General features: G+C 39.6%; 1 protein-coding gene across 1 annotated transcript; it reads left to right on the top strand.

Moving 5' to 3' along the window:
• The first annotated feature begins 389 nt into the window (after positions 1–389).
• epm2a (EPM2A glucan phosphatase, laforin) lies at positions 390–23,763 on the top strand. Its single transcript, XM_059527226.1, has 5 exons — positions 390–488; positions 5,974–6,259; positions 9,062–9,236; positions 22,706–22,950; positions 23,044–23,763. Exons 2-5 carry the CDS (start codon positions 6,010–6,012, stop codon positions 23,325–23,327), a joined length of 954 nt encoding a protein of 317 aa, XP_059383209.1. The 5' UTR covers positions 390–488; positions 5,974–6,009; the 3' UTR covers positions 23,328–23,763.
• Positions 23,764–24,670: the final 907 nt, after the last annotated feature.

The raw sequence follows: 24,670 nt of genomic DNA, 5'->3' as shown, positions 1-24,670 counted from the left end.
TTATTATTAACTTAAAATATGAATGAATTATTTTTCACTGAAAATGGGTTTAATCATCTCTTTATTTGTGTATTCGCCGAACGATACACACATGAGCACAGAAGAGGGCTTAAATTAAGAAATTAAGTGTTTAAAAAATATTTTTATTTATGCATCTGGTTTTTTTTGTACGTTACTGTCAGAAATCTTTTCAATTAAAAATACGAGTGTAATCTCAAATTAATGAGATGAAATAGCAAAATAATCAGATCTGAATGCAGCTCAATGGAGGATTCATCTTTCTGAAGGATACTTCCAGTAAACTAATAACAGTTGACGTACAGTGTTACAAACCGTCCTGTATAAAGTGAAATATCTTTACAACCTTATAAAACGCACAATTGTCCCCTCTCAGCCACTGTATCGCATTAAATGTCAAAAGTACCGCGTGTATTTTTAGCGCACGCGGCCATTTATACTGTCAGTGACCGAGGACGCACGACGATCGAGTTTGGGGGATCGAGAGCGGCGGCAAGAACGGACCGGAAACGGAAGTTAGACTAACTTGTGTTTGCAACTGTCGTGAGTGTTTGAAATAAATTATACTGAATTGCTTTAAGTATAAAAGTTGCTGAAATAAGAAGAATACGATGGGGAAATCGAGGAAAAAGAAAAAAGAGGAGGCTGGATCAGAAACAAGAGCTAGAATTGATGAATCAGAGATTGAAGATGAAAGTGATGAGATGGGTTGGACACAAGTGGACGGAGGGAGAATAAAAAGTGTTGAAAAAGCAAATAATAAGAGGAAGAAAGATAATGAAGATGATTCAGTAGGTACAGATGAGGATAGTGAAAGGGGGGTAATAAGTGAAAGGAGAGAGGAAGTAAAAATGATTGTAAGATTTAAAGAGGGACAAGGAGTAAAAGGGGTAAACCCAATTGAGTTAACAAAGGAGTTGAGGAAACAATCAGGAGAGATTAGGGGTGCAAGAGTACTTCAGGATGGAGCATTATTGGTGATTTGTGATAATGAGGAGCAGAGGGATAAGGTGATGAAAATGAAGGTTGTGTGTAAACAAGTGATTTCAAGTTGTAATCAAACAGGTGGAAAATCATGGGTATGTGGAGTAATTACAGGGGTAGCATTGGATGTCACTATGGTAGAGTTGATGATAAATATTAAAGGAGGAAATGTAATTGAAGCAAAACGATTGCAAAGGAATAGGGAAGGGAATAAGGAAGAAAGTCTTTCTGTAATGTTGCGTTTTGAAAGTGGAGGAATGCTACCAAGTAAAGTGATGATTGGATATGTTAGCTTTCGGGTGAGAGAATATGTGCGTGCTCCGCTGAGATGCTATAACTGCCAGAGATATGGTCATATTGCGAGTGTATGCAGAGCCAAAAAGAGATGTGCACACTGTGGGGAAGAACATGAGTACGGAAAATGTGGAAGAGGTGTGGAGGCAAAATGTTGTAATTGTGGAGGAGCCCATAATGTGGCATATGGAGGATGTAAAGTGAGAAAGAGAGCAGTAGAAATTCAGAAGGAAAGAGATGGGAATAAGCTGTCATATGCGGAAGCAGTTAAAAAAGTAGACTCAAGGAAAAAGAAAGAGAGTGAGGAGAAGGAGATGTGGAAAGATCAAATCAGAAATGAAGAAAAGGAAAGGGAAAAATCGGATGACACAATGACAGTAAGTAAAAAGAGTTTTGTGTTATTCATGGCAGAGGTCATAAATTGTTCAGCGCAGACTGAAAGAAGAACAGAAAAGATACAGATAATAGTGAGAGCAGCAGAGCGGTTCCTGGATATCAAAGGGCTAACATGGGAAATGGTTAGAGATGGTCTAACTTTAGAAGTACAGCCTAGTCAAGAATCATGGGATGGACAATAATTTTGATGTTAATAATTTTACAATGGAATGCTAGGAGTTTGGTGGCTAATGGACTGGAATTTAAGGGTTATCTAAATAAGATGGAGGAAAAGCCAGATGTGATATGTGTACAAGAGTCTTGGCTGAAACCTAAATTTGATTTTGTAATTAAAGGGTATGTTTCTGTGAGAAGAGATCGGGAAGAGGGAAATGGTGGTGGGTGTGTTACTTTCATTAAATCTGAAATACAGTATAGAATGGTGGGGAAAGGAAGAGAAATGGAATATGTGGTGGTGGAGGTATGGAAGGATGATAAGAGTGTTGTAATAATAAATTTTTATAATCCATGTAGACAAATGACATTGGAAGATATGCTGGAGATAGAAGGGCAAAGTAGAGAGAGGGTGATATGGTGTGGGGACTTCAATTCCCATAGTAGTATGTGGGGAGGAAGTGTAACTGACAGAAATGGGAAGGTGGTTGAAGAATTGATGGATGAGATGAATTTGATCTGTATGAATGATAGGGGAGGTACACGAGTAGACATGAGAACAGGTCAAGAAGCGGTGTTGGATTTATCTCTTGTAAAAAGTAGGTTAGGGGGAATAATTAACTGGAGGGTATTAAGGAAATGTACTATAGGTAGTGACCACTTTCCTATTTTGATTGAAATGTGTACCAATATGAATAATTGTGTAGAAAGAAGTGAGAGAAGAGAAGGGAGATGGAAGTATGAAAAAGCTAACTGGACTGAATATGTGAAAAGGGTGGAGGAGGGTTTAGACATAAATGAAATAAGAAGGGTAGATGATATAGAAGCTATAAATGAGAAAATTATAGGAGTTATGAAAAACGCAGCAGTAAGTAATATTCCTAAGGGTAAAGGAAGAAGAAAGACAAAAATGGTACCATGGTGGAATAAGGAGTGTGATGAAGCTATTAGAAGGAAAAGGAGAGCATACAAGAAGGCAAGAAGAATGCATAATTATACAGATTTAATCGAATATAAGAGAGAACAAGCAAAGGTTAAAGAGGTGGTAAGAAGGGCAAAAAGACAACATTGGAGAAATTTCTGTGATAGAATAGGGAGAAGTACACCAATAGGAGAAGTATGGAGTATGATCAGAAGGATGAATGGAATAAGGAAAGATATGGAATATCCTGTTTTAAATGAAGGGGAAGTTACAGCAATAGAAAACTGTGAGAAAGCAGAAATGTTTTGTAATACATTTATAAAAGTAAACAGTACGGAAAATCTGACTGAAGAGTTTAAGAGGGAGAGGGAGGAAGTATTACGAGAGCATCCTCATCTATTGGGAAAAAGACAGAAAAGAGATGATATGATGGATGTCCCGTTTGAAATGTCGGAACTAAAGCGAGCGCTGAGGAGAATGAGAGAAACTACTCCAGGGCAAGATAAAATCAGCTATTATATGATCAAGCAGTTAAGTGAGGAATCGTTGAGAGTAATGTTAGAATTCTATAATAAAGTGTGGGAAATGGGGGTGCTAACGCAAAGTTGGAAAGAAGCATTGATATTGCCAATAAAGAAACCAGGGAAGGATCCAAGTAATCCGGCTAGCTATAGGCCAATAGCCCTTACTTCTCATGTAGGTAAAGTGATGGAGAGAATGATAACGGATAGGTTAGTATATTCTTTGGAAAAAGAAGGAAAATTAACACCTTTTCAAAGTGGATTCAGGGTAGGAAGAGGAACTATGGATCCGGTTATGTGTTTGGAAGCGGAAATAAAGAAAGCTCTGTCAAATAAAGAATCAGTAATTACTGTGTTTCTTGATATTGAAAAAGCCTATGATATGTTATGGAGGGAGGGTCTGATGATTAAGTTGGAAGAGATGGGGGTAGGGGGAAGAATGTTTAATTGGGTTAATGACTTTCTTAAGCAAAGAGTAATAAGGGTGAGAGTAGGAGATACTATATCATCTCCAGGAATAATAGAAAATGGTACTCCTCAGGGAAGTGTGATAAGTCCAGTACTTTTTATAATAATGATAAATGATATATTTAGTAAGGTGGATAGGAGTGTTGGTAGATTACTGTTTGCAGATGATGGGGCTTTGTGGTTCAGAGGGAGAAACAATAAGTTCATTATTGGGAAAATGCAGAAGGCTGTGGATGAGGTAGTTAAATGGTCATATAAGTGGGGATTTAAGCTATCGGTGGAGAAGTCACAAGTTATAATATTTTCCAACAAGAAAGTAGGTAATGAATGGAAGTTAAGGATATATAACAGGAATATGGCACGAGTAACATCAGTTAGATTCTTGGGAATGTGGCTAGATACTAGACTTACATGGAAAGAACATATTGATAAGATAGTGAATAGGTGTAAAAGAGTGTTAAATATAATGAAATGTATGGCAGGACAAGAGTGGGGAGCAGATAGAGGGGCACTTCAAACAGTATATATAGCAATGATAAGATCTGTACTAGATTATGGAAGTATAGCATATGGGTTGGCAGCAAAGTCACAATTAGAGAAATTGGATAGAATTCAAGCACAGGCATTGAGAATTTGCTGTGGAGCATATCCAACAACACCTATAGCAGCAATGCAAATAGAGATAAATGAAATGCCGCTTAATATTAGAAGACAACAGTTAATGGCTGTGTATTGGACAAATCTTAATAGTCAGAATGAGGTACATCCAACAAGGAAAATATTAGGAAAATGTTGGGAACAAGGAATGAAGAAACATAAGAGTTTTGGGTGGGTGGTAGAAGAAGATATTAAGGAGATGGGGATAGACAATTATAGATGTGTACCAAGAGTAATATATATGCATACTCCTATATGGATTATTCCTCAGCCGGTAGTAGATTACTAGATAGTAGATAGTAGCCGGTAGTAGATTAGTAACATTACTGAAGATAAGACAGAATGAAGGAAATAATGAGATGGAAGTAATGAGAGCAAATGAGTATTTAAGAATAACGTATGGAGATAATATACAGATATACACAGATGCTTCTAAAAAAGGAAGTAGAATAGGAGTGGCAGTCAATGTGCCAAAGTTAATGGTGAAGAAAAAAGCTAGAATTAGTGATCATTTGTCGGTGTATACAGGTGAGTTGATGGCTATTCTGCTAGGAGTACAAATAATTAAGGAAAGGAAAATTCAAAATGCAGTCATATGTTCAGATTCTTATTCAGCAATAATTAGTATTGATAATCAAAAGTCAGAATCAAGACCAGATTTAATCATGGAAATTCTTCAAAATCTCTTTGAATTGAACCAAATTAAAATAGAGGTACAGTTTATGTGGGTCCCAGCGCATGTGGGAATTAAAGACAATGAGGAAGCAGATAAATTAGCTAAACAAGCAGTAGATGAAGAGATGGTAGACATTGAGTTACAACATAGTTTAAAAGAAATTAAATCAGTAATAAAAGAGAAAATGAGTAAAAAGTGGCAACAATATTGGGATAATGAGAGTAAAGGGAGACATTTATATGCAATACAAAAGAAAGTGGGAAAAGGTAGAAAAAGAGGGAGAAATAGAAGGGAGGAAAGTATAATTACAAGACTAAGGGTGGGACATACCGGTTTGAATAAAACATTACACTTAATATCTAAGCATCCAACAGGTTTGTGTGAGAAATGTGGACAGAGTGAAACTGTAGAACATGTGATTATTAATTGTAATGGGTATGATGAAGAAAGAGAAGTGTTAAGAGAAGAATTATGGAAGAATGAAGGGAAAGAGTTAACATTAAAGAATATATTAGACTCAGATATAGGAAATAGTATGGTTAATGTGTTGTTTCAGTTTTTGAATAATACTGGTTTAATGAAGAGAATATAGGATTAATATGTATTTAGGCTTGTAGAGAAAGGTAGAAGATGTGGATGAGTATAGTGTGAGACAGGGTAAGTAGATTTGGAGGTAAATAAGGTTACGGAAGGTTACGGGAGTTAAAGGGAAGTGGGGTGGAAGCTGGAGGAGGAGCTTTTTTTTTTTGGGGGGGGGGGGGGGGTGATTAGAAATGTTTCTGATCCAAGATCCAAGCTACCGGGTGATGGCAGTAATGCACTGTTAAGTGCGGTTGCCAATAAAACAAAAGAAGAAGAAGAAGAAGAAGACGCACGACGATCAGTCCCAGTTTCAGAGCACCTGTGTGTTTTTACACGACATGGTTGTGTTCAGGGTTGGTGTCATTCTGACCCCAGAGCGTTTGGATCTCGAGGTGTTTGTAGTGGGCTCTCGGCCGGAGATGGGACACTGGGATCCGGACCGAGGTGTGAAGATGAGTCCGAGCCGCTCGGTCCTGTCCCCCGATGAACCGTGTCTGTGGACCGGGGACGTGCGTCTCTCCGAGCCGCCTACAGATGAGCTGTGCTTCAAGTTTATAAAGCGTGTGGATGGCAACTACATTTGGGAAGGTAGGTGGAGACCTTTACAGTCTATGGTGGAGAAGGACGACACAAACACACTGTTTCTAGTGATTACCCAGCTTCAGTTTAAATGAAACATCACTTTTAATGAAGGACACAGAGTGCAATACATGTACTGACGCACCAGATAGAGCTGATGTTTTAAAGTCCGCCTTACACAAGGCCACGGATTTATGAACCTTTTCCATTTAACGTGTGACATTGAACATGTTTACAGTCGCTAACTATTAAGTTCGTACTATTGAACACTATTTAAGAAATAACGACTTGCACGTCAAAGCCTTCAAGAAATAAAATATGAAATAATAAGCTAAAGTACTAATTATCGTATTTAATTATAGGCAGTTGATTGGGACCTTAGACTGTGTGATGAATCACAGCAAAGAGACACGTCTATGTGACTTTAAGCGGGATGTTGAAACCATAATGAAATTAAAAAGGATTCATGAATCAAGTACTGTGTGACATACAGTGTTCAGTGAAAGTGGTGATGTCATAGTGGACTTACCTGATGATGTCAAAGGGGACACTTTTTTTACATCTCAAGGGTTATTAGAAGAGGAAGTCATTATAGTTGGGTAAACTTCTATAATTAAAGACTTACAGCGATTCATTAATTGAATAACTTTTGTGGTCCCATTTGATCAAATCTTGTTTTTAAAGGGGAAAATATGACGCTTGCAAACTTTAAAATCATACAAAAAAGGCATTTTCTTACTTTAAAATAAACATGAATTGAAATAAAGTAAAACATAAAGATCTTGAACATTGATTCAAAATATTAAACTATTAATCTCAGTGATACTAAAATAACACTGCTTTCTATTTTTTATCTAAAAAAAATTTCACTTATTTTTTTTAAGTCATTTTCAGCAAAAGTAAAACTGCAAAATCATATACAATGTATTGAAGTCACTGTATCTATATCTATGGGATCTAGGATTTGAATCGATTGGGAATATACTGGATAATATACAAATGTTGTTCAGTATATGTTTGTGCATGTGTGTTTGTTAACTGCCTTTATCAGTCTTGTTTTATTCTTTTACACACCATGTAGGAAAGTATTAGCCATAAGAACAAACTTTAAACTTTGCTTTGGGAGCCAAGTGGCAAATATTTGAAACTGATGAAAAGTGCAGTGTCATTCAACCCTGAACATGACCTGGTTTGTCAGCGAAGCCAATCTGCTGTCCTCACGTCGCTCAGTGGCGGTTCTCTCATTCTGTCATGTTTCTTGTTTGAATGAATGCGCCTGCGCCTGACAAATGGACGATCTGCTCCAGTGCTCACGCCGTCTCTTGAATCTTGTCCATTCACACAGTCTCATATGAAAACAACCAAGATCCTCATTGTGTTGAGATGTGTTTTTCTGATTGAAATGATGCTTGTTGATTGCACACCATGCAGCAGGTGAATTGGCTCTGAGCATGCCTCAGGTAAGCAAGCATGAATTGACAGTCCTCCAGTTGAGATAAAAGTACTCTGATCAGTGGAGTGTTTCAGTTGGCAGCGTCCAGACATGGACAGACCTGGTTTAGGACATATTGGCCTGTACTCTTCAGTAGGCTCTAATTCTGCGCCATTTTTTTTTTCTGTGTTCTGTGTATGACCTGGAGGAAAAACCATAGAGTGTGAACCATTTTTAGTTCAGAGAGGACTAGCTGCTGCATGTGGGGTGGAAATGATAGCAATACTTATTTTTAAATGATTACATGTAGATGAGTTTGTTTCTCCATCAGATTTGGAGAAATGTAACATTGCATCAGTGTCTCAGCAATGGATGCTCTGCAGGGATTGGGTGCCGTCAGAATGAGAGTCCAAACAGCTGATAAATACATCACAGTAATCCAAACCACTCCAGTCCATCAGATAACCTCTTCTATCCATAAAATCGCTCATTTTTGGGTTAACTATTTGAGCGCAAAAACATTCTGTATTCCACTGTAATGCTTTACCATTGTTACAGTATGAAGTGTCAAAACGATCTATTGGGGCGGCAGTGGCTCAGTGGTTCATGTAGGTTGTATACAAACCGGAAGGTTGGTGGTTCAATCCCCGCTCCACCTGACCTAGTGTCGAGGTGTCCTTGAGCAAGACACCTAACCCCAGCTGCTTCCGACGAGCTGGAAGGCGCCTTGAATGACAGACACCGCAGTCGGTGTGTGAATGTGTGTGTGAATGGGTGAATGTGAGGCAAATTGTAAAGCGCTTTGGATGGCCATGTGGTCTGTTGAAAGCGCTATATAAATGCAGTCCATTTACCAATATACCATCTATTTTTTAAATGAGATTTTAGAACTGAATGTCAAAGCACGCAAAAATAAATAACAGTTTTGGTAAACTTACTGCATTTTTGCTTTGTATGACTTTAATTGCTTTGAGAATTGCTTTAAGACATACAAACTCAAGGCCGCCCATTTAAACTCCACCATCCTCATACTGTGTGGTGTATACAGTATGCAGTGTATGTACAGTATGTGGCTTCAGCTGAGACTGTAAGCATGATGGTAATGGCCTAGGTTTTGTTCATGCTATATGAGTCAGCGTGAGGAGCTTGTTTGCTGTGAGGTTCTGATCAGCCCGGCAGTGGAAAGGGTGGCATTGGGGTGGGATGATAAATGTTGGACATATAAACCCCCCCCCCCCCCCCCCCTAAAATCAACTAAAAACTAGATTTTTACAAGAATATTCTTTTCATTGTATAATTTATTCTAGTTTGTCATTGATGTGTAAAGGATTGAGATGATTTGTAAATGACTGATAATTGTTTGCTGTGTGTGTCTGTAGGCAGTGGGCCGCATCATGACCGACACTGCTTGTATGATGACAGAAACATGGTGGACGGGATATACTGCCATCCGATTGGTCACTGGATCGAAGAGACCGGCCACACAGATGAGATGAAACACACTACCAACTTCTACTTCAGCATAGCAGGACAGCAGGCCATTCACTTCTCCCAGTATGTGTGAATGAATTTCCCATCCATCATGAATTTTAATGAGAAGTCACATATACTTTTGCTTGCCAAAATTCATTTAAGAAATCCAGTCATTTCAGTACAATCTGTGTGAACTTTTGCACTTTTGAACTTTTTCTTAAGCCCCTTTCACACTGCCAATCCGGAAAATACAAGGGTAATGTGTCCCGGCAATTGTTCCCGGGTCGCTAGATTTTGCCCCTTTCACACTGCCAGTGATTACCCCGGAATATGTGTGTGCATTTACACTCGACCCGTAAAGGTCCCGTAATGACACGTGACATCAGTCGAAAACACTAGGCACTCAGAATCACTGTCGGTCTCCACAGATCGGGGGTCCAGTCCAGCTGGAGAGTCATCTTCTTGACCTTAATTAGCTAGTTCATGTGTGTTTAATTAGGGCTGGAGCTTGGCAGGAAGGTGCCCCTCCGTGAGCAGGATTGGACACCCCTGATATAGAGTGACCTGAAGTGAAGTGTCTTGGTCAAAGGAACTATGCTGATAACAGACCTTAATATGAATCACTTTATATTAAGGATTAAAAGCCCAGAACATGAGACACTAAGCTACTGCTATCCTATTCTGCTCAGAGATACACATCAGAAACACCCTTTTTCTTTTATCTCTCCCTCTCCCTTGCTCTCTAAATTAAAACAGTATGCTTTTTTATTAGTTTTATATTCAGAAAACTGTGTGAGTGTAATTTCATAACACTGTGAAGTTAATAAGGCTCTTGTAACAAAGAGTGTCTCTACTAGGAGCTCCTAGTAGTCTCATTCTCTGTCATGCTTCTTCTGAAATTTTAAGCAGCAATTTTAACAAATGCCAGTTCCCACTTTTGCTTTAGTGTTTAAGGTAAGGATCAGTATTACTGTTACTCATACTTAAAGCTTGGAATTTAAACACAGCATCAGTGCTTAAGTCATGTGACTTCTTTTGTACTGTAGACTTTAAGTTTTTCCTTGTCTGTGTTTTTTTTTGTTTTTGTTTTTTGCCACCATTACTGCATTTTTTATTAATTTCACACACCTTTCATGGCCCTCTATATATTTTGTTATATGAATAATTGAACATGCAGTATGTCAAAGTAAGAACAGAGCCTCTGCATTTAAATGAAACCATTTTATTCTAGCATCATGCATTTGTCAACACATGAATGTGGGTAAATTTAATTAAAAAAGCAACATTTTGAGCAAAAAGCTGAGAGAATCATGTCCACAGCGGCGACTTAAAGTAAAAGGCACGCACTTTGAAGGTCGCAGACTATGAAGGCCAAACCTCTGAAGTGCATGAAGGATGCTCCGCCTTCGCAGGATTTCCTAAGTGTGCCACAAGGGGTTCCCAATTACCGCTCCTGTCATGGAGCAATGGTGGGAGAGCAGAGCTGTCATCCTGATAGGATAGGTGGAGCCAGAATTGCTCATTTTTGTTTTTATGTTTAACGTCATAATGGAGGAGATGGTGGGAATGATTCACCGATGATGCACCTCAGGCTTAGCCATGCATACTTAATTGCAGGAATACAACTTTAAATGCAGCTATTGACTTGGAACTTACTTGAATAATGTAAGGATGGATACATATGGAAACAAAATACATGCACACACATAGCGGTTGAAATATTCAAGTATATTACAGTATGCAAGATGATACATTTACTTAAAGGATAGTTCAGTTAAAAATTAAAATTCTGTAATTATTTACTTCACCCTTAAGTTGTTCCAGGTTTGGAATTTTCATTTTTGGGTGAACTATCCCTTTAGCTAAGGTTTTAAAAATGACTACTAGTCCCCCCACCCCCCCAATATGGTATTGGTAGTTACTAAAATTAGTTAACTAAAGTATCTCAATATTTGTTCTACCAATTACTTTGTCTAAATAGTTTCCCTTTTCCTTCTTTCCCTAAATCAGACCAGACCCCTGTACTGCAGGATAAAGCTGAACGTGGCAGTGTTGGACAGGTTTTTATTGGTTTTAGGCTGAGCAGCAAGGCCCAGACAGTGCTGCTGGATCTTCTGAGAAGTGAACGTTAACACGGATGGGGTGCCACAATCCAGACCCTGGTGTTTCTCTTCTGTCTGGCCAGTGGTACATCATACAGAGTGGCAGAGGTGGAAAGAGTACAAAAATATTCTACTCAAGTAAAAGTACCATTACATTAATGAAATTTTACTTAAGTACAAGTAAAAGTACCAGTCTAAAAATCCACTCAAGTAAAAGTAAAAAGTAGCTCATTTAAAATTTACTCAGAGTAAAAATTACTTAGTTACCTTTTAACCAGTGGGAGGGAGTCAAAAATGGGACAGGCCAAGGGTGTCAAACTCAGTTCCTGGAGGGCCACAGTCCTGCACAGTTTAGATTTAACCCTAATTAAACACACCTGATCCAGCTAATCTAATCATTTAGGTTTATTTGAAAACTACATGATATGTGTGCTGGAGCAGGGTTAGAACTAAACTCTGCAGGGCTATGGCCCTCCAGGAACTGAGTCTGACACCCCTGGGATAGGTCTATTAATCTCAAACTAGTTGTTTTTAATTAAAGGAATCAGTTATTTAGAATAATAAAACATTTGGGCTGTTACCAGGCAAATCAGTATCAACAAACTCATCTTTTCAATGCAGAGGAAATGCAGAAGCTTCATCGGACGTGACATTTAGATGTATTACACTGTTTAGTGCAGGACAAGAATGCATTTAACCTGCAGTTACAAATGCATGAATAATGTTTTGATATGCCAGACATAAAATGTTGAATACTCATTTGAAATTATAAAAACTTAATTATAAAAAAAAAAAAATCAAAAGATACTTTAAATGTGAAATTAAAATGGCCAGTATGTGTCAGCTAGTCACTGTTAATAAGTGAGTCATTGCGATTGAACCAAATCATTTAAACAGTTGATTCATTCAGAAATGAAACACTGTCATGTTGCTCAGAGATGCAAAATTTTGCTTTGGTGGCTGTGTTTGGAATAAATTTTTGTTGTAGAAATAGAGCAAAAACAATGGCAATATGGTGTCTAAAACGCAAGTCTCTTAGTTTACTGTCCTGTTGTAAAAAAAAAAAAAAAAATATATATATATATATATATATATATATATATATATATATATATATATATATATATATATATATATATATATCAGTGGCGGCTGCTGGTCTTTCAAAGAGGGGAAGCTCATTTTCGGCCTACATTATAACCCTCTGATGGTCTTCATTTGTAATGACACTCGGGGTCTTTTTGACCCCAGACAATAACATTTCATTTTGTAATAGTAAAATATTTACATTTTTTACAAATATAATTTTACTCTGTTCATTTATGTTTTTACTAAACTTTGTACAGTTTTTGGAGGATTTAAATCTTTTACATTTCTATAAATAAATAAATATTTATTTAAATAGGCTTTTTTTTTTTACAAAAAAAGAAAAAAGCATTTCAGGTAAAATTCACTTCATAAAAGACCCAGATTTCTAACTTTCATACATGGGGATACCATGGATAATTTTATAAGGTTTAATGTAAGATTTTTGCCCATTTTTGGGGAAATTCAGTTTAAAAATTGTAATAAATCACTTTAACCACTAGATGGCTATAGTGTGTGTGTGTGTGTGTGTGTGTGTGTGTGTGTGTGTGTGTGTGTGTGCGCGCGCACATTTTCAATCTGTCTTAGTTACCAATTTAATTTTGTGGTGGTTCTGCATTTTACAAATATCAAGAAATATTGCCGCAGTTTGTCTTTCGAATACACTTGAGAAATCCGCGATCATGGGACTGAGCGTGAAACAGCTTCGCCGACTTCTTATGGTGCAGACCGCTGTCAGTCAAAAGGAGATCGACAGATCCTCCAATCATCACGCGGAAGCCCAGTCTTCATTCACCTCCAGAGACGCTGAGCGTCCGTGGGCGGGACATAATCGCAGCATTTATCCAATGACCGTCTAGCTTCGGAGCACTGAAAAAAACTGTTCAAAGCAGCCCCATCGAAGTCAATGGACGCTCGGCTTCAACAGGGAAATGCACTGTGACGCTACGGGAATGTATGAGAAGAAAATCGAGTCAGCCGACATGTAGCTGATTAACACAATACATAATACACAATAGTACATATTTGACCGTTGGGTTTTTTTTACATTAGAGGGGAAGCTGAGCTTCCCTTGCAGTCTTAAAGAAATCCCCACTGATCTATATATATATATATATGTGTGTGTGTGTGTGTGTGTGTGTGATTATGATTTTTAGAGGAAAAGACAGCATTCTTTGTGTGATTTTGATTCTAAATGATTTTGATTGATTTCATTCTAAATGCATTTCAACAGACTGAATCACACAGTGAAAGAACACTCTAAATGCGCGCGTACATCATTAAAACAACAATTATGATATTATCGCAGACAATATATATCGCACACTCCGCACCAGTCTTTTTGGCTAATTTGTGCAAAACCTCTTGCTAAAATGTCAAAGCATCATTTTAACCACCAATGCAATGACGCAATTATTTAGCTCACCTCTATATGCTTACGTGGGGTTGATGTCTTGTCGAGATTTTATAAACTGCTAGTTTGGTCTCCCTAGGCAAGCACAGCATACACAGCATAATAGAGCATACATATGGCCAGGGGTTCACTTCATTTCCTTGAGTTCAACTTCAGAATATGACGGGGTTTCGTTTTCAGCGGTGTCTGCACCACTAACGCCTGTTTTGTCCGTCTGCATCTTTCTTGTGATTTTAGCGCCAGTTTGCCCTCCTGCCCATTATTTACTGACTTTTTTTTTTACTCAGTAATTAATGTGTTTTAAAATGTAGCGAAGTACAATACTTCAAACAAAATATACTTAAGTAAAAGTAAAATTACAGATTAAAAAAAATACTTAAAAAAGTAGAAGTACACAAAAAAGCTACTCAATTACAGTAACGCGAGTAAATGTAATTCGTTACTTTCCACCTCTGCAGAGTGGTCCCCAGAGTGTTTGACATGTGCCTCCTTCCACTGTCCAACGCATTGTCCTCCGAGTCGCTGAGGAGGTGGTGGCTACTCGCTACCAAATAATTCACCTCCCAAAGACTCCAAAAGACCAGGAGGCAGTTTGTGTTGGGTTTGTAGGGCTGGGTTTAAAATTGATGTTGTCTTTCTGATATTAAACCAGTTATGTTGTAAATATAGAACAATTTGTTTTAATGTGTAAAAAAAAAAAAAAATACTGGACAAAAAAAAAATGTATATAAAAATGTTTTGTGTAAAAGCTATAAGGTGTATTAAAAATAACAATGTACATAACCATTAATACAAAACTCTTTTATTTACACCTGTGAACATGCATAACAAAAAACACAAAATGTACAGAAAGTACTCGGGCTCATTTACAAATAAATTACATTACAAAAATGAATAATGTATACAGATTATTCATTTAACAACAGAAATTGGGTTTTTTAATTGAAAATGTGATATTAAAGAAAAAAAAGATATAGAAATTTTGAACTCATTTTTTTCCCCACTGGTTTCTCTTATTGAGAAATAATTTATTCGTTAACCATTCTCACCCTGCTCTCCTGTGCTTTTCTCTCCTCTGTCTCTCTCTGGAGTTTGATGTCCTCTCTGAGCAGCTTCACCAGCTTCCACTCACTCCCTCACCTGTGCCAGGACGCTCTCGCTCCCTCACCTGTCCCAGGGCGCTCTCGCACCCTCACCTGTCCCAGGGGCGCTCTCGCTCCCTCACCTGTCCCAGGGGCGCTCTCGCTCCCTCACCTGTGCCAGGACGCTCTCGCTCCCTCACCTGTGCCAGGACGCTCTCGCTCCCTCACCTGTCCCAGGGCGCTCTCGCTCCCTCACCTGTCCCAGGGCGCTCTCGCTCCCTCACCTGTCCCAGGGCGCTCTCGCTCCCTCACCTGTCCCAGGACGCTCTCGCTCCCTCACCTGTCCCAGGACGCTCTCGCTCCCTCACCTGTCCCAGGGCGCTCTCGCTCCCTCACCTGTCCCAGGACGATCTCGCTCCCTCACCTGTCCCAGGACGATCTCGCTCCCTCACCTGTCCCAGGGCTCTCTCGCTCCCTCACCTGTCCCAGGGCTCTCTCGCTCCCTCACCTGTCCCAGGGCGCTCCTTCCCTCACCTGTCCCAGGACGCTCTCGCTCCCTCACCTGTCCCAGGACGCTCTCGCTCCCTCACCTGTCCCAGGGCGCTCTCGCTCCCTCACCTGTCCCAGGGCTCTCTCGCTCCCTCACCTGTCCCAGGGCTCTCTCGCTCCCTCACCTGTCCCAGGGCTCTCTCGCTCCCTCACCTGTCCCAGGCCTCTCTCGCTCCCTCACCTGTCCCAGGGCTCTCTCGCTCCCTCACCTGTCCCAGGGCGCTCCTTCCCTCACCTGTCCCAGGACGCTCTCGCTCCCTCACCTGTCCCAGGGCTCTCTCGCTCCCTCACCTGTCCCAGGGCTCTCTCGCTCCCTCACCTGTCCCAGGGCGCTCTCGCTCCCTCACCTGTCCCAGGGCGCTCTCGCTCCCTCACCTGTCCCAGGGCGCTCTCGCTCCCTCACCTGTCCCAGGGCTCTCTCGCTCCCTCACCTGTCCCAGGGCTCTCTCGCTCCCTCACCTGTCCCAGGGCGCTCCTTCCCTCACCTGTCCCAGGGCTCTCTCGCTCCCTCACCTGTCCCAGGGCGCTCTCGCTCCCTCACCTGTCCCAGGGCGCTCTCGCTCCCTCACCTGTCCCAGGGCGCTCTCGCTCCCTCACCTGTCCCAGGGCGCTCTCGCTCCCTCACCTGTCCCAGGGCGCTCTCGCTCCCTCACCTGTCCCAGGGCGCTCTCGCTCCCTCACCTGTCCCAGGGCGCTCTCGCTCCCTCACCTGTCCCAGGGCACTCTTTCCCTCACCTGTCCAAGGGCGCTCTCGCTCCCTCACCTGTCCCAGGGCTCTCTCGCTCCCTCACCTGTCCCAGGGCTCTCTCGCTCCCTCACCTGTGCCAGGGCGCTCCTTCCCTCACCTGTCCCAGGGCTCTCTCGCTCCCTCACCTGTCCCAGGGCTCTCTCGCTCCCTCACCTGTCCCAGGGCTCTCTCTCTCCCTCACCTGTCCCAGGGCTCTCTCTCTCCCTCACCTGTCCCAGGGCTCTCTCGCTCCCTCACCTGTCCCAGGGCTCTCTCGCTCCCTCACCTGTCCCAGGGCTCTCTCGCTCCCTCACCTGTCCCAGGGCTCTCTCGCTCCCTCACCTGTCCCAGGGCTCTCTCGCTCCCTCACCTGTCCCAGGGCTCTCTCGCTCCCTCACCTGTCCCAGGGCGCTCTCGCTCCCTCACCTGTGCCAGGGCGCTCCTTCCCTCACCTGTCCAAGGGCGCTCTCGCTCCCTCACCTGTCCAAGGGCGCTCTCGCTCCCTCACCTGTCCCAGGGCTCTCTCGCTCCCTCACCTGTGCCAGGGCGCTCCTTCCCTCATCTGTCCCAGGGCGCTCTCGCTCCCTCACCTATCCCAGGGCTCTCTCGCTCCCTCACCCGTCCCAGGGCTCTCTCGCTAGTAGAACAGTGTTTTACAAAGTAACTAAGGCACTTTATCAAGTAATTTATCACAATTTATCAAGTAATCAAAAATAGAGAACAGAAATGATTGTAGCAGGAGGAAAGATTACAAGTAAAATTTCTGAAGGTTACAGCAAAATTAGTAGGAAGTGTAGAGGCCAATGCTTTGAATGACTTCAGCACAGCTGTGGCCACAGTACATCACTAGTCTCTCACACTGCCCTGGTGTGGTCATGGTCCACTCTTCTTCCAACCTCTTCCACAGTTCATTGACTGTAGTGGGGTTCTAAGCCGTAACTTTGTCACCAAGTATTTTCTAAATATTTTTAGTCAGGTTTAGATCTTTGGGCCCACCCCCAAAACATCTCCCAAACCATGACACTTCCTCCTCCATCTTTCACTGACATCTTTGCACACTTGTACTTCAGTCTTTCCTCAGTTTGACGACAAACTCCATCAGACTCCAAAAAATTTAACTTTCATCACTAAAGTGCACTTTAGACCAGTTCTCCTCTCTCCACACAACATGCTCTTCAAAGGTTAGATTAGCCTTTTTATTTATTTATTTTTTTACTGAAGAGAAAAGAGATTCACTACAGAATGCACTTTCAGTTCGACTTCTCTTAAAGGTGCACTTTGTAAGATTGACAGCTAGCGGATGAAATGGGTTCTGCAGCCCAAATTCTAAATATTGGAGAGAGCGGTTTCTCCTTCTTCCTTCTACTCAGACTCGACGCTCACGCAGGTTTGCCAGATTGAGGACACGACAAGCCTTGCACTTTAATTTGATAAGTTGATTTACTCTCTTTCAATGTTCCTCTGCTCACAGAGCATTGTGCAGTTTGTAATATTGCCAGCTAGCGGTTGAAATTGCTGCAATTCCAACCCGGAATCTACCAGAAACTCACATTACAGAGTAGAATTACTGGCTATAGCATTATTTTTCAGAGAAACAGTATAAACAATGTAAAAATAACATGCAGGATTGATTCCGGCATTGAACCCGGGTCAAGGACCTAGTAACATTGCCGGGTTCAACCCGGGACGAGCGCTGTGTGAACAAAAGCCAGAACTAATGCCATGTCGAAGTGATGACGCACGTTAACGTGCGACTCTTTTACTGGCTGTTTTGAAGGAAGATCAATGTTCGCGACGAAAATATGTGCAAACTGTAATGAAGCAGAGATCAGTTAGTTCCTCACTTTCCGCGCTGACGCCGAGATCGTTCGCTTGCTTCAGTGAAAGTATAACGTGCCTAACGTTTTCGACTCGTACATTACACGTCACGCCCTGATGTCACGTGTCGTTATGGGATCTTTACAGGTTGTGTGTGAAAGCACGCACATATCCCGGGTATCACTGGCAGTGTGAAAGTGCAAAATCTAGCCACCTGGGAACAATTGCCGGAACATTTTACCCATGTATTTGCCGGAATGGCAGTGTGAAAGGGGCTCATCTTACAAAGTCAGTAAAACTGGAAAGTTAGGCTGCCAGTTACTGTAAATTGGGTTTGTCAGATAATTAAGGAAATTAGCACCAGGTGTCAAATTAACACCAATACCTTTGAGGTATCTGTAAGTGTTCTCCAATTTTGTTCAGTGTTCTTTGTTAAATATCTCAAGTTTTGTTTTTTTATATACAGAGATTCAGTACTCTTTAAGAAACACCTACTGTATACCAGTAAAAACATGGGAAGTCGGAGTATTCCGTCAATGGCGTTGAAGATATCTCAAACTTAGTGGCTCCTAAAGGCTGTTACTTTTCTAAGAGATGCGAAAAGAAGAGATTTCCTCTAAACAGATGATAAAATTACATACGTTTACCTGTATAGAATTTTGAAATCCGATTTGTAATGTCAGGTGCACTAAAATATTTATAGTTTGAAAATGTTTTTACATTGATAAGAAACCACATAGTAACCAACAAAAACCCTATTAACCTAGCAGCCAAAGATTCCTCATAATTCACAAACACAAGCGGACACACAAGTAATATTAAAAATGAAAACATCTGATTCAGAGTAAAGTGTCTCAGTGAACAACAGATTAAAGATAATTTAAATTTAACTTGCCATAAGCTTTTTCCAACTCTTAAATCCACAGATGGCAACATCTAATTACCCAGAGGCATTTTACTTTATTTTCTTTTCCCCTCTCTTTTTAATTGTGTGTGTGATTTCAACAGTGCTATGTAATTAGCTCAATGATTCTAAATCGCTTAACTCCTTTGGCAATGAGCTCTAAGTGCTTGTTTCGTTTGACATCTGACCTCATTCTAACGGCAAAATTTGAAAGTGGAGGTGGATACAAAAGTCTGGGTCATTGAGTCTGGTGTTGGGGAATCCATTAGAGTAATGGCAGATTTACAGTGTCAAAGAGGCTGGTGTAACTCCAAGAGGGCAGAGATGTCTTTTTAAGACAGAATGCACAGTCATCTCAATAAAGAGTAAAAATTGTGGAAAACACAAAAAGACTTTAATTAGGTGAGTGTCAGTGTCAGTACTTCCTAAAAGGAAAAGTTAACCCCAAAAAACATTTACTCACCTTGGTGTCCCAAACCAGTATGGCTTACTCTGATCTGTTTAAACACAAAATATGTTTATCAGAATATCCAAACTGTTCTTCTTGTTATTTAAGAGCTTTAAGTGAGGAACGGACCAAATTGAGGTTGTTGTTTATAAATTTATAAGTTTGATTCCATCATATAATAATTAGTGTTAATAGTGTTCATCTTCTGTTTGACTATGTATTTAATAGATTTTTCCATACATTTCTGCCATATGCACATAAACTGACAGTCACCACTGAAAAGCTACTACTAAATATTGTAGAAACGTAATTTTCTGTAAAGTTGCTTTGCAAAAAAAGTTGTTGTTTAATTTCTGTTAAAACCTGTATAGTATGTAATATATTTAAATATATTACACATTTGTAATAGTTGCAATTTAGTACATAGAATATGTTAACTTTGTGTTATATCAAATAACATACTGTAGTTAAAATTTTAAGTCCTTTACATGTGCTGTAGTATTTTAGTCTACACACCAAAATAAGTGAACTTCTGAAAGAATTACAAAAGATGATTAAAACTTAAAGATTTAAAATGTACTTTAAATACTTTTTATGGACATTACAAAGTGAATTTTTGAAAAGTGTACTTAAGTGTAAAGTAACAGTCTTACAAGCAATTCATTTTTAGTGTATTTTATTTAATTAATATTATTATCTGCAAGTACAGGTTATATATATATATATATATACAGTATATATTAAATTTGTAATCATGTACCACAATTAAGTTCATGTCTTTCTCACCAAGGCTTGAAAGAAGGACATGAATTACAAAAGCTACAATGACAGGACTGAGAACAGGAAAATGTACTACAAGAACTACACATCTGATCTTTCTTGTCAGATTTTTCTATATTTACAAAACGGTATGAGTCAATGTTCGCATTATCACTCTCACAGAAGTCTGTCATTGACTCTATAAGAAACTAACAACCATAAACTCAGGAAACAGTGTCTGTGTGTAGTGTAATAAATACGAAGTCTAATTCACACGAAATGGGCCGTGTGAAATAATCTCTGGCAGTTGAATGCACAAAGTCGCAAGGAAACATATAAGGATCTTTTTTTCAGAAATCAAGTAGAGCTTGTTAGGTCTTTGACCACTAATTAAACATAACTTGTACTTGTCACCTTTGCTCAATTAAGGCACAATTAAATGCACTACATGTGCCCACTTCTAATGCAGTGCTCAAACACGCACACACACACACACACACACAAACAAGTCATTAACAGGGAATGAATGCATTGCACACACCTCTCACATCGTCTACATCAGCACCAAAAAGAATTTGGACACTTAGGCCACAGAGAAAAAATATATACATGTCATTGCCTTCGACATCAATCCAAGCGCCCTGCCCTGCAGAAGATTTTGGGCAGAGGATAGATCATACTCAATGCTTCAGACCATTAACCTGCAGCAAATTCACTTTCCCTTCAGTCATCTCATTTATTCTTTTCCCTCAAAGAGGCATGTGGGTTTGTGAGGTAAAAACACATCTCTCACCTGATGTCTCTGACCTTCCTGCCTTCATTCCCCTGGCTGTCAGTCTGTCTCTTCACACCACTAAACACTCATTAGCATTTCCATTATTTGAGTCTGGAGCTCTCACATTCACAAGAGAGGGAGAGTCTCAGAAACAATAGACACTGATAATGTACATTTAAAATTATTTCCTTACCTTGCCTTGCCTTGCCATGCAGTTAAGCTATGCTTATTTGCTGTTGCTACAGTGTTCATTGTAACCAGTGCTTTGCCCAAGTCAACTTTCCACGTTGATATGATATGACAAACAGTGCAGGATGATTTGTGTAGGGGAGTTACAGTTAAAGCCCATAGAGAGACCAATATGCTCAATTAAGGCCAGAGGTCAAATTTGGAGTTCAATCAGTTGACAGAGTTTACTAAAGAAAAAAAAAAAGAGAAAAAAACGAGTAAAAGGAGACCGCCTTGAACTAACTTGAATACAGAAAGACTTGTACTTACAGTCTTAGGGATCATTTGATGTCATTTCTACAGGTACTGTTGTGTTAATAGTACAGATACTGTGTTCCTATGTTCTGTGCAATCTTTACACAAATCGTATTATCTATAAGGACAGTTTCTTGGAGACATTAAATTCCATTCGTTAGGAATGATCCTGAGGGCTGCAGGCGAGTCATAAATCTTGTGAGGGCACTTCAAATCTGGGCAGTTGTTGATTCTTCTGTAGACTTTTCCTTTGGCATAATCGCATGCTTATTATATTCCTAAACAAGCCCTGCAAAAACACCGTGTGATAAAACATAGGCAATATCTTTTCCCTTCAAGGTTGAGTTGCAGTACATCACTGGAACAGAACAGTACATTCACACAGTTCACTGATACAAACTTCTACACATCGCTGTCATAGGCTCTCAGTCACCTCTCAGATACCAATTACAGAAATTATTTGTAACATAAAAACTAGAATATATACTGTACATAGTTTTTAAGAAAACTATTATTGTGTATTCATTATATAATAGAAGAGGAGGAGATTGGAAATCTACCGCTTCATTTTGCAGTCCTAAGATGAATACAAAGGGTCAAGGGTTTGTTTCAATGGCAAAAGGCACTCAAAGGTAAATCACTATGCAGTAACACTGTCAGTGCAGCTGTCAAAGTACATTTATTTAATATACTGTATGTTTTATGATCTCCCCTATCAAACTGCCACATCTATTTCTCCTTCTTGCTCTGGGATCTCATGATATAACTATTAAGCGCGGGTGATCGTATGTTACACCGGTGGCACATGAGGGAATTTTCCAGGGAAGAGTACAATATTGATCAAACCGATACAATTTTATTTTTATTTATTTTGTTGTTGTTGTTTTGCTTCTCATTATACTCCTATACACAGATGATCTCTGGTCTACCATACAATAAAAAATAATGGTAACACTTTACTTAAAGCCTTTATGTATAATGCATTATAAAGGGTTATTAAAGGGTATAATGCTCTATAATTATTCTTAATGTGCGTTGCAATACATTATATCTTGTCGTTGTCGTAAATAATTGTAACAAATTTAAAATGCATAGTGTAACAATGAATTGAGAAGTGTTATAATGTATTAACTGTGTCTAAAATTATGCATGAGATTTACAATGCATTATAAGTTGCATTACAAAGCATAATTTATGCTACTTTTAAAATAACAAATAACTACTTTTGTATTGCACTATACATAAAGATTTTAAGTGTTACCAAAATAATAAGTTTTACTAAAAAAAAAAAAAAAAACTTATACTTTGGCACATGTGACCTCTTCAGTTGTTATATTCAGCACATTTTCCTCTTCTGATAGGCGTCACTGGTTTGCTATGTTTCCTCTCTCTCTTCTCCTTAGGGTGCTGCCACATGTCTGGTTGGGCAGCTGCCCTCGACGGGTCGAACATGTGACCCTGAAGCTGAAACAAGAACTGGGTGTTACAGCAGTGATGAACTTTCAGACTGATTGGGACGTCGTAAACAACTCCCATGGCTGCCGGCGTGACCTCAGTCAGCCCATGACCCCAGAGACCATGACGCACCTGTACAAAGACTACGGCCTTTCGTACATCTGGATCCCCACTCCAGACATGAGCACAGAAGGTCAGGCATTGATTTGTTTTAATGTGTAGACTACTAACACTAAAAAAGCGCCTCTATTGTTGGATATCTGTATTGTAATTCTGCCCTCTGCAGGTCGCACACAGATGCTGCCGCAGGCCGTGTTCTTGCTCTATGGACTGCTGGAGAACGGTCACACGGTGTATGTTCACTGTAACGCAGGAGTGGGTCGTTCCACTGCGGCCGTGTGTGGACTCCTGATGTATGTGTTAGGCTGGAGACTCAGGAAAGTGCAGTACTACCTCACTGCCAGAAGGGCGGCAGTCTATATAGATGAAGAAGCACTGGTGAGGGCTGAAAATGACTTTCATATGAAGTTTGGACGACTCCGTCCATCTGTCTGCAATCCAGAGACATAAGAACAGCGCCCTCTACTGGATGGGAGGACAAGGGTACTTCAGTTTAATACTGTCAAAGAAGTTAACACAATTAAAAGAAATTTCAATATTGTCACAGATTGAGTACTAATTATCCAGTGTTTTAAAGAATACTGCAATATGTTGTTTGTACACTGCCATCTGCCGTTCAAAGGTTTGGGATCAGTTAGATTTTGGACATTTTCGTATGATTTTTCTTCTGCTCATCAAGGCTGTATCTATTTAATAAAAAATACAGAAACAAACTATACATTTGTGGTATATTACTGTAATTTAAAACAACAGTTTTCTGTTTTAATATACTCTAAAATAAAATGTATTGCTGTGATCAAAGCTGATGTTTCAGCATCATTACTCCAGTCTTCACTGTCACATGATCCTTTAGGAAATCATGCTATATATGATATATAATATGATGTATGATAAATAAACAAACAACTGTTTCAACACTGGTAATAAATCAGTTTATTAGGGTGATTTCTGAAGGATCATGTGACACTGAAGACTGGAGTAATCATGCTGAAAAGTCAGTGCTGCGTCACAGAAATAAATAGTATTTTAAAGTATATTAAAATAGGAAACCAATATTAGAAATCGCAAAAATATTCCACAATATTAGTATTATTAATATTAAGTTTTTTTGATCAAATACAGCCTTGATAAGCACAAAAGACTCGATTAAAAAAAAAAAAAAAAAAAAAACCTTACTGATGCCGAACTTTTGAATGACAGTGTATATTAATATTATGAGTAATTCATACTGAAAATAAAATACATTATTTAAACTTTGTTTGCTTAAAATATAACAGACTCTTAATTTTGAATGTTGCACATCCCTGTAAATGATGGATAGCAAATGTTCATTTTATGAGTATAAAACAACTAAACATGAGGATATTAGCTTTTATTTGCCAAGAATCATAATCTGAGATGCAGCACAGATGGCCATAACCACATGAGTGCATTGCTCTGTTTATCCTTTGAAATGTTTCCACAGCTTCGCCTGGGTATTCTTCATTCATCTTGACATGGTCTTCATTTGAAAAGGCACCTTGAGGCATTTGTCACCCTGGACTGCTAATGTGACGGTTATTGTTCGACTATCTGGCCCTTTTCTCCTTTAACAGGCCACTTTCATTAATTTATGAATGTAACTCAATATTCTTGTTATATATTTAGCACAGCAGTTCCCCTGCCCTTGAAATAAGCTGTCATAGTGAAAAGCACTTTCCACTTGACCTTTCAATAAATAAAGACTAGTGTCACCACACTGAGAGACTTGATGTAAGAATTGAAAACTTTTTAAGTTTTGCTCCAGAAAGAAA

Source organism: Carassius carassius, chromosome 37 (genome assembly GCF_963082965.1).
Source record: "Carassius carassius chromosome 37, fCarCar2.1, whole genome shotgun sequence".
NCBI lineage: Eukaryota > Metazoa > Chordata > Actinopteri > Cypriniformes > Cyprinidae > Carassius > Carassius carassius.
The sequence above is the reverse complement of the archived record's forward strand: the minus strand, read 5'-3'. Positions and strand labels throughout refer to the sequence as shown.

Excerpts from the sequence above, each read along its gene's own strand:
- epm2a (XM_059527226.1), top strand. The coding sequence starts at position 6,010 with ATGGTTGTGTTCAGGGTTGGTGTCATTCTGACCCCAGAGCGTTTGGAT. Across the intron at positions 6,260-9,061 it reads TGGCAACTACATTTGGGAAG|GCAGTGGGCCGCATCATGAC; the intron begins GTAGGTGGAGAC and ends GTGTGTCTGTAG. Across the intron at positions 9,237-22,705 it reads CAGGCCATTCACTTCTCCCA|GGTGCTGCCACATGTCTGGT; the intron begins GTATGTGTGAAT and ends TCTTCTCCTTAG.